This window comes from Myotis lucifugus, unplaced genomic scaffold (assembly GCF_000147115.1).
Source record: "Myotis lucifugus unplaced genomic scaffold, Myoluc2.0 scaffold_210, whole genome shotgun sequence".
NCBI classification, from domain to species: Eukaryota; Metazoa; Chordata; class Mammalia; order Chiroptera; family Vespertilionidae; genus Myotis; species Myotis lucifugus.
The window spans coordinates 709765-725451 of NW_005871258.1; the positions used below are offsets into that span (position 1 = coordinate 709765).

The following is a 15687-nucleotide window of genomic DNA, read 5'->3' on the forward strand; positions in this document are numbered from 1 at the left end:
GAATGTTAACTAGCCCTAGCCGGTTTAGCTCAGTGGATAGAGCGTCGGCCTGTGGACCAAAGGGTCCCAGGTTCGATCCCGGTCAAGTGCAGGCTCCTTGGGCCTGGTCGGAGGCAACCAATCGATGTGTTTCTCTCACATCGATGTTTCTCTCTGTCTTTCCCTCTCTCTTCCACTCTCCCTAAAAAATCAATGGAAAAATATCCTCGGGTGAGGATTAACAAAAAAAATAAAAACAAAAAAAAAGAATGTTAACTACAGGAAAGCTGATTGACCAATATTTCATTTTATTTAAAATGGATAAAGTTATAAGCAAATGGGATGGAGTAAGTATCTTCAAAAGGAACAGAATGTCACATTCATAAAATAAAAACAGACTACTATAAAAGGATATATTTGTAATTCTACAGTTTTAAATGACTTTAAAAACACTTGTACTTTCCTTCAGTATTTTTATTAATAATGATTAATGAAGTCTAAACCAACAAATTCACTAAATGGCTTACGGCATCTACCTAAACAGTGATTACTAAAGGGAGAGAATACAATATCAACTTCAGAAATAATGATCAATGTTCTAAGAAAATACTTTTGAGTATGCTACACATCTCGTTCGTCTTTGTTTATCTAGCACCTTCTAAAAAATATTTCTTAAATCATAAATATTTCTTAAATCATAATCTGAACACACTCTTTTAAGAGCTATCAGCTCCTCTGGAAGACAGCAGCCTCCTGCCTCTGCAAATGTTGTGGGAAGGTCAGGATATGGATTAATTTTAATATTCAAAATAAAAAATGACAAAGATTTTACCATAGCCGGTTTGGTTCAATGGTTAGAGTCTTGGGTTTGATTCCGGTCAAGGGCACACGTACCTAGGTTGCAGGCTCCATCCCCAGCCCTGGTCGGGGTGCATGCAAGAGGCAACCAATCCGTGTGTCTGTCTCACATCAATGTTTCTCTCTCTGTCTCTACCCCTGCCTTCTATTCTCTCTAAAAATCAATGGGGAAAAAATATCCTCAGGTGAGGATTAACAACAACAAAAAGACAAAGATTTAAACATTTTTCTGCCTAGAGGTGGAGCTTGAACTAGATTTCTCACAATCCTTTTCAGCTCTACTAATCTGGTCTATGGAGAAAAATGTCCAACTCCTCTCAACATGAACTTTAGAATGAGTCCTAAGTTACTATGCACAGAAAAATAATTTTTATTCTTTGACCTGCCAAACTTCTAACAGACAATGTAGTATTTCAATACACAAATTAAGACTAGCAGTATAACCACAATAAGAAACCAAATATACATACCTCCTGTTCTTCCATTACCAATCTGCACAGCAGGTTGAAGGCTTCCTTCATTTTGCAATAAATGAGGCAAATGATAATAAATACTTGGCACGTGGAGAGATTTTTTGCCTGTTAACTCCTTTAATAGCTTTAAGGTATTATCTGAAACACAGAAGTATAATTATTGCACAAGACACCTTACCTATAGATGTTGCAGTTTTTACAAATATAGCAGTAAAATTTATGAAAACTAGAAATAAAGAATTTTATTTCCTAATTTCATACTTTGGTGAATGGGATCTCCATTTGAAGTGAAAAAGATGCTTTTGCAATAAAATTAAATAATGATACTAAATTTTGGTGATAATGTGATAAATGTTTCAGCTATTCAGAAAAACATCAAAAACCCTGAAACACTTCTGTCCTGTTATTCAATAACTTCCCTTTTAGGAATTTAACTTTTATGCATTCAGTGAATATTTAGTGATTATCTATTTTGTTGCAGCCACTGTGCTGTGTTGTTAAAAATCAATGGTCAGCCCTAGCAGGTTTGGCTCAGTGGATGGAGCCTTGGCCTGCGGACTGAAAGGTCCCAGGTTCGATTCTGGTCAAGGGCATGTACCTGGGTTGCGGGCACATCCCCAGCAGGAGGTGTGCAGGAGGCAGCTAATCGATATTTCTCTCTCATTGCTGTTTTCTAGCTCTCTATCCCTCTCCCTTCCTTTCTGTAAAAAATCAATAAAATATATATTTAAAAAATCAATGGTCATCAAAACATCGATCTTGTTTTTAAGAAAGGCATAATCTAATGAAAATAACTTAAGAGCTACCAGAAGTGTGATTGATTTATATGCAAAGATGTTTATCACAGAGCTATAAACTGGGGCAGAAAAACCACTCAGAAAAGCCTATTTGCCTAATTATTAAAAAATGTTTAATATATTACAGTAAATGATTAGCTGACAAGTTATATAGCCATTAGAAATGGCATTTTTGGAGAATATTCAATGACATAGTAAATTCTAATACATAATTTCAAGAGTAAAAATCAGGCTATAACACACAATAACAATTTTGAAGAAAAATATTCATAAAAAAAGACTAGACAGAAACAAAAAAAATGTTAACTGAAATCATTTGGCAGAAAGCTTATGGATGATTTATTTTTATTATCTGTACCATTCCATACTTTTACTTATTTTTAATATTATTTTTTTAATCCTTACCCACGGACATGCTTAGAGAGAAGACGGAAGGGAGGGAGAGAGAGACTGATGTGAGAGAGCAACATCAATTGGTTGCCTTCTGTATGTGCCCCGAACAGGGATCGAACTTTGCAACCCAGGTATGTGCCTTGACCAGGTATCGAACATACAGCCACTCAGTACACAGGATGACGTTCAACCAACTGAGCCACTCTGGCTGGGTTACCATTCCATAATTTTAAATGTTACTGTGCCATAATACAATTTCATAATCAGAAGAGAAAACAATTAAGCATGAAATTTTTAAAATAAGGTAAGGTAGTGAATCTTAAGACAAGAAGAATTAATGGTAAAGGATTAGAACAGATTATGCTAAATGAAAAGTACATTAATCTTGAAATAGTATGTAAATTTGAAAGCAACAGATACACATATATCAGTTTATTAGAATAAGAATGGTACAGAAACAGAGAGATGATTGGCACTCATCATATTCTAACCAGAAGTTCTCAGAGAAAAAAGTCAAATATCTCTAAAAGTACCCATTATAAAACTTAATATTTTTTTCTTATAAGTCAGATCTAAGAGCACGAATTGCTTCAAAGAGCTCAAGATTCTCCAGAGTCCATCTGAGGCCTATACAAGTCATAACATAAACATGTATAAATGCAAAGTTAAATTTTTATCTCATTTTGAATATGATTTTAAAAACATAAAAACACTATTATCAATGAAACTTGCACAACTGAAATTTAACCCATTATTACTCTCTTAAATTAATAAAAACTATTTTATAATTTACCATAATAGACAATTTTCTGTGATGATTTCTCTCTCTGAAAAGAGTAATAAATGTTGGCTGATAAGCTACTCTATAACTTTCAAATAAAATATTTCACATAACCCTCTGAAAATATAATCTTCTTATAAAACTAAAAATATAATTTGTACCTGAAAATGTATTCAATGTGTCCTTACTTCCATTTGTCTCTGCTCCTACACGCCTGAACTGCTGTACAATGGCACTTAACTCAGAAGAGCGCTGTGAGATTCTGTGTTCAGCTATCCGAAGACGTTCTTTCAAAGCAAGAAATTCTCGTTGGTACGCAATCAGTTTTTCTAGAAGCAAACCCAAAAGTTATTAGTGTATTTCTTAAAAAAAATAACAAACAACATAAAACAGAACTGAAAATAAAAAGGATCCCTGATGAGTTATATAACAAAGCACCATTAAGTGTGCTCTTAGTGTCTGTCAGAATATGAGTACTTTAGAAATTCAAAGACAGGGAGAAAAAGACAAAAGTTTTTAAAATTAACACTTCAAGGATAATACTAACATCCTTTCTCAAAAGGCACAAACAACTGTAAAGATGGAAAAAGACAGGGATGAGGCACTGAAACTAATGATAATACATCTAACTAGAAGCCCAGTGCACGGATTTGTGCACTGGCAAGGTCCCTCAGCCTGGCCTGCAGGGATCAGGCCGAAACCGGCTCTCCAACATCCCCCGAGGGGTGCCGGATTGCAAGAGGGCAGTTCTCGGGTGTCGCACCCCGGAATCGGGCTCCCTCCTCTCTGGTTCCAGGTGCATAACCTGAGAACCACAGCTGCCAAGTCACCACAGCTCGGCAGCTCCTGCGTTGAGCATCTGCCCCCTGGTGGTCAGTGCACATCATAGCTACCAGTCGGACGGTCAAATGGTTGGCCAGTTGCTTGGGCTTTTATATATGTAGATGACATAATGAATATAACCACTTATATAGCATAATTATTAATTTCCAAGGTTAAATGTTTCCTCTGTACTTCATATTCTGCAAAGATTTCCCTAGGCCAGACTTCGGCCACATTCCTGATCCCTAAAAACTTAATCAGGTAAATGTAAGATGATCCTAGTTGAAACCCATTCATTTTATTTTATTTTTATTTTTTATCTCTAGCTGGCTGGCTTCGCTCTTGTCTAGTTCAATATATTATCATAATAGTCTTTTTTAAGTCGCAATCCAGGACAGCTGGCTACTAACCATTCACCTGCCTGCCTGCCTGATTGCCCCCTAACCACTCTACCTGCCTGCCTGATCGCCCCTAACTGCCTCTGCCTCGGCCCCCGCCACCATGGCTTTGTCCGGAAGGACGACCAGAATATGTCCGGTTGACCCAGTCTAATTAGCATATTTCCCTTTTATTAGTATAGATTAGTCAGCTCAGATAGTCATAACAAAACATCATAAATTTGTGTGGCTTAAACAACAGAAATGTATTTTTCTAACAGTTCTGGAGGCTGATATTTGGGGTCAGGGTACCAGCATAGCATCATCCCATACACCAGAAAGTGGTGGATCAATTGCCAGTCAAGGCACATGCCCAGGTTGCAGATTCAATACCCAGTCCAGTGAGTGCAGGAAACAACAGAAAAATGTTTCTCTCTCTCTCCCTTCTTCTGAGATCAATTAAACTGAATCATCCTATCCTATATAATAAAGAGGTAATATACAAATAGACCAGTGATGGCGAACCTATGACATGCGTGTCAGAGGTGACACGCGAACTCCTTTTTTTGGTTGATTTTTCTTTGTTAAATGGCATTTAAATATATAAAATAAATATCAAAAATATAAGTCTTTGTTTTACTATGGTTGCAAATAGCAAAAAATTTCTATATGTGACACGGCACCAGAGTTAAGTTAGGGTTTTTCAAAATGCTGACACGCCGAGCTCAAAAGGTTCGCCATCTCTGAAATAGACTATCACGCCCTCACAAGATGGTGGCGCCCACAGCAGGGGCGGGGCTGGCTGCTCTGCGCACCTGTCACCGAAGTCCCCTCAGCCCTGCCGTGGGCCTCAGGTCCTCCTGCACCCCCCCACTGACTGAGGCTCAGGCAAGCAGGGCCAGCCGAGGTACAGGCAAGCCTCAGATGGCAGCTGTCCAGCTGCCCTCAGCCGGCCCGAGGCACAGGCAAGCCTTGGATGGTGGCTGCCCAGCCGCCAAGGGCCGGCCCGAGGCTCAGGTAACCAGGGCCAGCTGAGGTTTGCGCTGCTGGCAGTGGTAGCAGCAGAGGAGAGATGGGGGTGTCGCCTCCCACCCCTGAGGGCTCCCAGACTATGAGAGGGGGCAGGCTGGGCTGAGGGACCCCCCCTCCAGTGCATGAATTTTCATGCACCGGGCCTCTAGTAAATAAATAATGTTCTCTAAGTATAGTTTTAACAGGAAAGACATTAGTGATCTATGAAGTGAAAAACTCGTTGTAACACATGTATACAGCATGACGCCATTTAAAAAAATATGTATTGATTTCAGAGGAAGGGAGAAGGATAGATACAAACATCAATGATGAGAATCATTGATCAGCTGCCTCCTGCATGCCCCTACTGAGGATCAAGCCCGAAATTTGACCAGGAATCATATCGTGACCTCCTGGTTCATAGATCAATGCTCACCCACTGAACCCCACCAGCTGGGCCCCATTTTTATCAATACCAGGCACATGAGGTACATTGGCAAGATCTCACTCCTAGATGAAAGTCTGAAATTGCCCAAACTCCTTTGCAGCGAGGTTCCTGGATATGAATTCGTTTCTGCCGATTGGATGCGCTTGCACAATATTTTGAAGGCAGAAGTGGGGCAGCGGCATCTTCCTGCAGTTTGAGCTGTTTGCTGCTGGTGATCATGTTTGCAGAGATGTGGAGGTTTTCTGCAGCGGAATCCAGGCTGTGCACAGGCAGTTGTGGCAGTGGCAGTGCCCAGTGACCTCTCTTGTGGGAGCTGGAGGGCACTTCCAGGGGCAGCAGTTTCCTGATCCCCAGGTCATAGCTATGCCAGAGTGTCCTAGAATTCAGTTGTGGCTGAGGGGGCAGCTCCTCCCACTGGGCAGGGAGTCTTTCCTGGGGGCCCAGCCTAATACCCACTCCTCCAGCTTTCCAATGATTTCCCAAGCACCAATTCCCTGTGCTAAAGTCTTTCCTGCCTAAAATAGCAAAGATCTAAAAACATTTTGGATCCTCTACTTTCAACAAAAACAATGCTGCACAGGGTCAGATCTGAAAAGTGGGTGAGGTGTTACAGAAAGCTCCCTTCTTTGAGTTTCAGCTTCCTCTCCTGTAAAACTGAGATCAAAGATTATCTGTTCATAGTTACTGAAGACCGTGGCAGCTGTGTTTCCTGAAGATGGCCACAACATTTCCTATCCTTCCTGTGGCCTTGCCACTTTCCACCACGTCCTCTCTCTTGAAGTGGGGCTGACCTCTGAATTCCAAGGCCAAGGCCGAAAAGGCACAGGGCTGCAGCCCCGCCCACCCTGCCAGGGTTTCCAAGCTCCGGCCCCGCCCACGCTGCTTGGGGCCTTGTCCTCCCGGTTAGCTTCCCCTCCGTCTGCGGGCCCAGCACCTCACTGCATATTATGGCCCACCTGCTGGTGCTGCTGTGCCCAGCGGGTAAGGTAAGAGCCCAGGCCAGGCCTCGCACCTCCTGGCTCCTGTGTGCCGCTGCCCCCTGTGCCTCACGGCCCCTATTCCTACTGCTGTTCCGACCAGGGCCAGACGCCCAGGTGCTGTGCGCGGTCCACGGGGACTGCTGTGGCCACCAGGAAAGCCTCCCCACCCCATCCCCAACTCCAGCGCTCTGATCCCAGTCCACTTCCGCCAAAGGAGAGCTTTGCCAACGCAGCTGCCCGAGACGGAAACCGAGCAACTCCAAGGTCCCTGGACCCCAAATTTCTGCCAGCCAAGGCGGTTGGCCGGCTTGCCCCGCCCTGATCGGGGTGTTGGGGGCGATCCAGCCCGGATCAGGCTGGTTTGCTGGCCGCAGTGGGTGTCATAGTGACCGGTCATTAGGTCATTATGGTCGTGACGGCGTTACGGTCTCTTGCTTTTTATATAGATAGATAGACAGTAGTGTTTGTAATGTAGTCATTAGGATTTTCTATGTACAATATCATGTCATTGTCAAACAGTGAGTTTTACTTCCTCCTTTCCAATTTCGATGTCTATCATCTTTCTTCTTGTCTGATCACTCTGTCTAGGACTTCCACTACTATGCTGAATAAGAGTGGTGAAAGCGGACATCCCTGTCTTGTTCCTATTCTTTGGAAAAATGGTTTTTGTTTTTGCCCATTGAGTATGCTATTGGCTGCAGGTTTGTCATAAATGACCTTTATTACGTTGAGGCATGATCCTTTTATTCCCACTTTGCTGAGAGTTTTTATTAAAAATGGGTGTTGGATTTTGTTGAATGCTTTTTCTGCATCAATTGATGTTATTTTTGTCTTTCAATTTATGTTATGTATCACATTTATTGATTTGCCAATATCGTACCAGTCTTGCATCCCTGGAATAAAACTCACTTGGTCATCCTGTATTATCTTTTTTATATATTGCTGGATTCAATTTGCTGATATTTTGTTGAGGGTTTTAGCATCCATGTTCATCAGGGATATTGGCCTATAATTCTCTTTCTTTGTAGTGTCTTCATCTGGTTTTGGAATTAGGAACTTGTAAAAAGAGCTTGATAGTGTTCCTTTCTCTTGGATTTTTGGGGAATAGCTTGAGGAATATATAGGCGTTAGTTATTCTTTGAATGTTTGGTGAAACTCCCTTGTGAAGTTGTCAAGACCAGGGTTTTGTTTGCTGGGAGTTTTTTTTATTATTATTACTGCTTCGATTTCCTCAGTTGTTATTGGCCTATTCAGGTGTTCTGATCTTCCTGATTGAGTTTTGGAAGATTGTATTTTTCTAGGAATTTGTCCATTTCATCCACATTGTCCAGCTTGTTGGCATATAGTTGCTCATAGTATTTTCTTACAATCCTTAGTATTTTTTTGATGTCAGTTGTTACTTCACCACTTTCATTTCTGATTTTGTTTACTTGGGTCCCCTCTCTTTGTATCTTGATGAGACTGGCTAAAGGTACATCAATCTTGTCTATCTTTTCAAAGACCAGCTTTTGGATTGAGTGATCTTTTGTATTAATCTCTATATCACTTATTTCTGCTCTAATCTTTATCATTTTCTTTCTTCTACTTATTCTGGGCTTTCCTTATTATTCTCTTTCTAATTCTTTAAGTTGTAGAATTAAAGTTTATTATTAATTATTATTAATTTTTCTTGTTTTTTTGAAATAGGCCTGTAATGTTATGAACTTCACTCTCAGGACTGCTTTTGCTGTGTTCCAGAGATTTTGGGTTGTTGTGCATTCATATTCATTTGTTTCCAGGAAGTTTTTTATTTCTTTCTTGATCTCATTGTTAACACATTCATTGTTTAATAACATACTATTTAGCCTTCTTATGTTTGAATATTTTTGTGTTTTTACTGTAGTTGATTTCTCATTTCATTCCACTGTGATCTGAGAAGATGCTTGATATGATTTCAATCTCTTGAACTTGTGGAGACTTATTTTGTAACATATGGTCTATCTTTGAGAATCACCTATGTGCACTTGAAAAGAATGTATATTCTGCAGCTTTGGGGTGAAATGTTCCATAAATGTCAGTTAAATTCATCTGATCCAGTGTGTCATTTACAGTCACTGTTTCCCTGTTAATTTTTTGTCTGGAAGATCTATCCAGTGAAGTCAGTGAGTTGTAAAAGTCCCCTACTATGAATGTATTGCTGTTGATCTCTCCCTTAAGTCCTCCAGAAGATCTATAATAATAAAAGCATAATATGCAAATCGACTGAACAGCCAAACAGCAGAACGACCGTCCGGACGCCCTTCTGGAGAGGCAGCCAGGGCTGCGAAGGCCTACTCTTACACGAACTTCGTGAAATAAAGAGCTTCGTAGACAACAACAACAAAAATGCTGAGGGAGTTTATTACCATCAAGCCAGCAATGCAAGAAATGTTAAAGGAATTGTTATAAAAAGAAAAAATAGAAAGGGAGGAAGGAACACAGGCATAAAAACAATGGCAACAAACAAATACCTATCAACAATAACCCTATATGTATTGGATGAAATCCTAAGAAAACCTGACCCATATATATGCTGTCGACAAGAGACCAACCTCAGAACAAAGAACTCACAATTACTGAAAGTGAAGGGATCGGAAAAAATTCTTCAGGCAAATTAAACTAAAAAAAAGAAAAGCTGGGGCAGCAATACTTCTATCTAACAAAACAGACTTCAAAGTAAAGGCCATAACAAGAGATAAGGAAGGCCACTTCATAATACCAAAGGGATCGACAAAACAAGAGGATATAACTCCGTTAAATGTATATGCACCCAATACAGGAGCATCCAAATACATAAAAATACTTCTGGAAGATATCAAGGGAGAGAACACTAACAATACAATCATAGTAGGGGACTTTAATACCCCATTGACATCATTGGATAAATCTTCCAGACAAAAAATCAACAAGGAAACAGCAATCTTAAATGATTCACTAGATCAGATGGAACTAATTGACATGTTCAGAACATTTCACCCCAAAGCTAAGGAATATACATTCTTCTCAAGTGCATATGGGACATTTTCAAAGAAAGACCACATGTTAGGACATAGGCTAAGTCTCTACAAATTCAAGAATATTGAAATTATATCAAGCATCTTCTCAGATCACAATGGCATTAAGTTAGAAATCAACTATAATAAAAACAATCAAACACATGGAGGCTAAATAGCATGCTATTACACAATAAATGGTTTACCAAAGAGATCAAAGAAGAAATAAATAAAAAACATCCTGGAAACAAATGACAATAAACAGAAAACAATCCAAAATCTAAGGGACACAGTGAAAGCAATCCTGAGCAGGAACTTCATAGCACTACAGACTTACCTCAAAAAACAAGAAAAACTTGTAATAAGTTATCTAAACCTACAACTTAAAAATATTAGAAAGAGATCAACAAGAAAAGCCCAGAGTAAGTAGAAGGAAGGAAATAATAAATATCAGAGTGGAAATAAATGACATAGAGACCAAAAAAACAATACAAAAGATCAATAAAACCAAGAGCTAGTTCTTTGAAACAATAAACAAGATTGATAAACCTCTTGCCAGATTCACAAAGAAACAAAGAGAGAGGATGCAAATAAACAAAATCAGAAACAAAAGAGGTAAAGTAACAACTGACACTGTAGAGATTCAAAGGATTGTAAATAAATACTATGAACAACTCTATTCCAATAAACTGGACAACCTTGACCTAATGGACATACTCCTAGAAAAACACAATCTTCCAAAACTCAATCAGGAAGAATCAGAAAACCTGAATACACTGATAACTACTGATGAAATTGAAGCAGTAATAAAAAATTTTAAAAACTCCAGCAAATAAAAGCCCTGGTCCGGATGGCTTCACAGGGGAGTTTTACCAAACATCAAAGAAGAAAGAACACCTATCTCCTCAAACTATTCCAAAAAATCAGAAAGAAGGAACACTTCCTAGCTCTTTCTACGAGGCCAGGATTACCCAAATCCCAACACGAGATAAAGACACTACAAAGAAACAGAATTACAGGCCAATATCCCTGATGAACATAGATGCTAAAATCCTCAACAAAATTCTAGCAAACCAGATCCAGCAATGCATTAGAAAAATCATACACCATGACCAAGTGGGGTTTATTCCGGAGATGCAAGGCTGGTACAATATCCTCAAATCAATAAATGTGATACATCACATAAACAATCTGAAAAATAAATACCACATCATACCAATTGATGCAGAAAAAGCATTCGACAAAATCCAGTACCGTCTTTTGATACAAACTCTATAAAAAGTGGGAATGGAGGGGTCATATCTCAACATAATAAAAGTCTTATATGACAAACCTACAGCCAACATCATACTCAATGGGCAAAAACTAAAACCATTTTCCAGGAGAACAGGAACAAGACAGGGGTGCGGACTTTCACCACTCCTGTTCAACACAGTACTAGAAGTGCTAGCCGTAGGATCAGACAAGAAAAGGAAATAAAAGGCATCCAAATTGGAAAGGAGGAAGTAAAACTGCCATTATTTGCAGATGAAAAGATATTGTACATAGCAAACCCTAAAGACTCCATAAAAAACTACTATATTTAATAAATGAAGTCAGCGATGTAGCAGGATATAAAATTAACACCCAGAAATCTATGGCATTTTTATACACTAATAATGAACTCGCAAAAAGGAAAACTAAATAATCCCATTTACCATTGCAACAAAAATATTAAGATGCTTAGGAATAAACTTAAGCTGTACCCCAAAAACTGCTGAGAGAGAGGAAGATATACATAAATCAAAGAATATGCCATGTTCATGGATTGGTAGAATCAACATCATTAAAATGTCCCCACTACCCAAAGCAATCTATAGATTCAATGCAATCCCGATTTAAATACCAACAACATACTTCACAGACATAGAACAAATATTCCAAAAAGTTATATGGAATAAAAAAAGACTCCGAATAGACGTAGCAGTCTAGAGAAAGAACAATGTTGGAGGGAATCACAATACCAGATATCAAGTTATACTACAAAGCTACTGTACTCAAAACAGCCTGGAACTGGCATAAGAACAGGCATATACTAGTAGACCAATGGAACAGAACAGAGAACCCAGAAATTGACCCAAGCCATTATGCTCAATTAATATTTGACAAAGGAGGCAAGAGCATACAATGGAGTCAAGACAATCTCTTCAATAAATGGTGCTGGGTAAATTGGACAGACACTTGCAAAAAAAATGAAACTAGTCTACCAACTTACACTATACACAAAAATAAACCCAAAATGGGTAAAAGACTTAAATGTAAAGATGTCAAACCATAAAAATCAAAGGAGAAACCATTGGCAGCAATATCTCAGACATCTCTCAGAAAAAATATGTTTACAGATACATCTCCTAGGACAATGGAAACTAAGGAAAAAGTAAATAAATGGGACTACATCAAAATAAAAAGCTTCTACATAGCAAAAGAAACCATCAACAAAATAACAAGAGACCAGTGCATGGGAGGACATATTTGCCAATGATACATTGATAAGGTTTTAATCTCCAAAATTTATAGGGAACTCATACAATTTAATAAAAGATAAACAATTCAATTAAAAAATGGGGAAAGGACCAAAATAGACACTTCGCCAAAATGGGGATACTTAAGGCCAAAAAGGCATGTGAAAAAATCCTCAAAGTCACTAATCATCTGAGAGATGCAAATCAAAATGTCAATGAGGTACCACCTCATACCTGTGAGAATGGCTATCATCAACAAATCAACAAATGACAAATGTTGGCAAAGATGTGGAGAAAAGGGAACCCTGGTACACTGCTGGCAGAATGCAGACTGGTGCAGCCACTGTGGAAAACAGTTTGGAGTTTCCTCAAAAATTTAATAATGGAACTGCCATTTGACCCAGTGATCCCACTTCTAGGAATATATCCCAAAAAATCAGAAACACTCGTCAGACAGAATATATGCACCCTATGTTCATAGCAGTGCAATTTACCATAGCTAAGATTTGGAAACAGTCTAAGTGCCCATCAGCAGATGAGTGAATTAAAAAGCTGTGGTACATCTACACAATGGAATACTACGTTGCTGTAAAAAAGAACTCTTACCATTTGCAACAGCATGGATGGACCTAGTACATTATGCTAAACGAAATAAGCTATTCAGAGAAAGATAAGTATCACATGACCTCACTCACATGTGGAATCTAATGAACAACATAAACTGATTAACAAAAATAGACCCAGAGACATAGGAATATCACAGACTATCAAACCTCAGAGGGAAGGCAGGGAAAGGTGGTGTGTGGGAAGAGAATAGCCAATGAACTCATATGGATATATGCATAACCCATAGACACAGACAACAGGGTGGTGAAGGCCTGGTGGGGGCAACGGGGTAGGAGAGGTCAATGGAGGAAAAAGGAGACATATGTAATACTTTCAACAATAAAGATTAAATAAATAAATAAATAAATAAAATATTTAAAAGGAGGGGGAGGCACAGGAAGATACCTGAGGTATTCTGAATGGCCACATTTGGGATAATTTAAGTACCAAAACAAATATTGGTGGCAACAGATAACCTATTGGATAAAATAAGAATCCATGAACCCATATCAATGATAAATAACAATTAACAGATGAGGGAAATGTTTCTTACGGTAGTATGCCAACTAATAAACATTGAAGGATTGATGAATATTAGAAAATCATTATTTTGCAACTATCATAGCAATAACTAATTCAGGCAAGAATAAAAAAATGGATGCTAAAACTAGCAGGTGAAACTCTGATGAACAATGAGATATATACATCATCTCAAAGTATCTTCCTACAAAGTACTTATTAATTTACAAAGAAGAAATCTGGCAGATATTATCTTAATCAAGTAATCAAAATTCACCTAGACAACAATGGAACAGACATCAGATGCCTCCTGATGTAATGCACAGAGTGCACACCTCATTTATGTGGTATTCCTGCCAAAAATACATGATCTGAATCTCATCTCAAGGAGACATCATACACATCCAAATGGAGAGTCAATGTACAAAACAAAAAGCGTGTATTTACATGTCAAGGTCACCAGAGACACATATTTAGGAATTGTCTAAGAGTAAGAAACTAAAGGAAACATGACGAAGACGTGGCAAAGACAATTCTGGGTTGGATCCTGGAGCAGAAAAAAATGAATACTATAAAGAACATTACTGGAGAAAATAAAAACATATATCTATATTTACAGAATAGCTAACATTGTCCCAATGTTAAATTTATAAAATTAGATACTTGTACAGGAAGTCCTCCCTTAATGTCATCAATAGGTTCTTGGAAACTGGGACTTTAAGCAAAACGACATACATAACAAAACCAATTTTACCATGGGCTATTGATATACAGATATGTCTTTGAAAAAGTACTCTTGTTCACATCAATTAGCCTATGGTAAGGACTTGGTAGGGGAGAGGGCAGCAGAATAGGCAGAACTGCCGTGCACCTCCTCCCAGGGCCTGGAAATACAACTAAGTTGGAGAACATTCACTTGGAATTACCAACTGGGGTCCAGCTGAGGAGGAGACTTACATCAAAGAAGGATAGAAAATACCTGGAGACCAATAGGAAGGGCAAGGTCATGAGCTGGGTGGCAGGCTAGCAGGGTGGCAGGTGCGAGAGAAGGAGCGCTGGGCTAAAGGAGGGTCTGTTCCCTCAGAAGACAGAGGCCCAGAACCCGGGCTAGGCTCCACAGCCCGCAGAACCAGAGCCGAGACCCTCAGCCCAGGTAAAATTCAGCCATGAAAGACGGCAGGACAGCTGACCACAGCAGAGCCTGGAGCCCATAGACCTGTGGTTCTCAACGTTGGCTGCACATTAGAATCACCTGGGAATCTTTTTAAAATCCTGATTTCTGGGCCTCATCCTCCGGAAATTCTGTTTCTTTGTTATGGGGTAGGGCCACAACATTAGTAACAAAGAAACAGAATTTCCGGAGGATGAGGCCCAGAAATCAGGATTTTAAAAAGATTCCCAGGTGATTCTAATGTGTAGCCAAGGTTGAGAACCACTGCCATAGACTGAAGCGGCTTGGAGAGAAAGCCGCAGTTTCATTTTTGTTTTCTGTTTTTGTTTTCTCTGAACCCAGAGTACAGGAGTTTTCATTTGCAGCTACTCAGCCAAGGCTTTGGTGCATGGAGGGAGGCGCAGACTTGAAGTGCCTAAAGAGAAGCTGGAGCGGGAAGCAGTGCAGGAGACATGGAAAAGCAGTAGCCAGGCCCTAGCTGGTTTGGCTCAGTGGACAGAGCATCAGCCTATGGACTGAAGAGTCCCGGGTTTGATTCCGGTCAAGGGCACATGTCTGGGTTTTGGACTCGATCCCCACCAGGGAGCATGCGGGAGGCAGCCAATCAATGATTCTCTTTCATCATTGATGTTTCTCTCTCTCTCCCTCTCCCTTCCTCTCTGAAATCAATAAAAAATATATATATACATATTTAAAGAAAAGAAAAGCAGTAGCCAGGAATCCTGCATTTGGTTCTTTGTATGCACCCAAACCAAAACAGCCACCTTTCCTGAAAGAAGCTAGCTGCTCCCAGTAGCCACAGGGCAGGTCAAGAAAAAAACCCTGCCCTAGGTGATACAGCCCACCCCACCCTCAGGAGCCCTTCCTGCCACACCTGCATTTTGACCTTTTTAGAGGAAACAAAAGCAGAGGCCAGGCCTACAGGTTTGAACAGTCTCAGTGACTGGACTGAGGGAGGGC

The 15687-nt window shown here is 39.6% G+C and overlaps 1 protein-coding gene across 5 annotated transcripts in view; it reads right to left on the reverse strand.

The window, feature by feature from the left end:
* Nucleotides 1-15687, reverse strand: part of MGAT4A (mannosyl (alpha-1,3-)-glycoprotein beta-1,4-N-acetylglucosaminyltransferase, isozyme A) — an 87196-nt gene that overhangs the window by 42388 nt on the left and 29121 nt on the right. For all 5 annotated transcript variants that reach the window (XR_002831422.1, XR_002831419.1, XR_002831420.1 and 2 more), the window contains exons 2-3: nucleotides 3443-3610; nucleotides 1308-1448 (exon numbers count right to left, since the gene is read on the reverse strand). Coding sequence is in view for 1 of the 5 variants with exons in the window: in XM_006097729.3 (XP_006097791.1) it covers nucleotides 1308-1448; nucleotides 3443-3610 (309 nt within the window). In the remaining 4 variants the exon portion in view is untranslated. The remainder of the gene's footprint in view (nucleotides 1-1307; nucleotides 1449-3442; nucleotides 3611-15687) is intronic.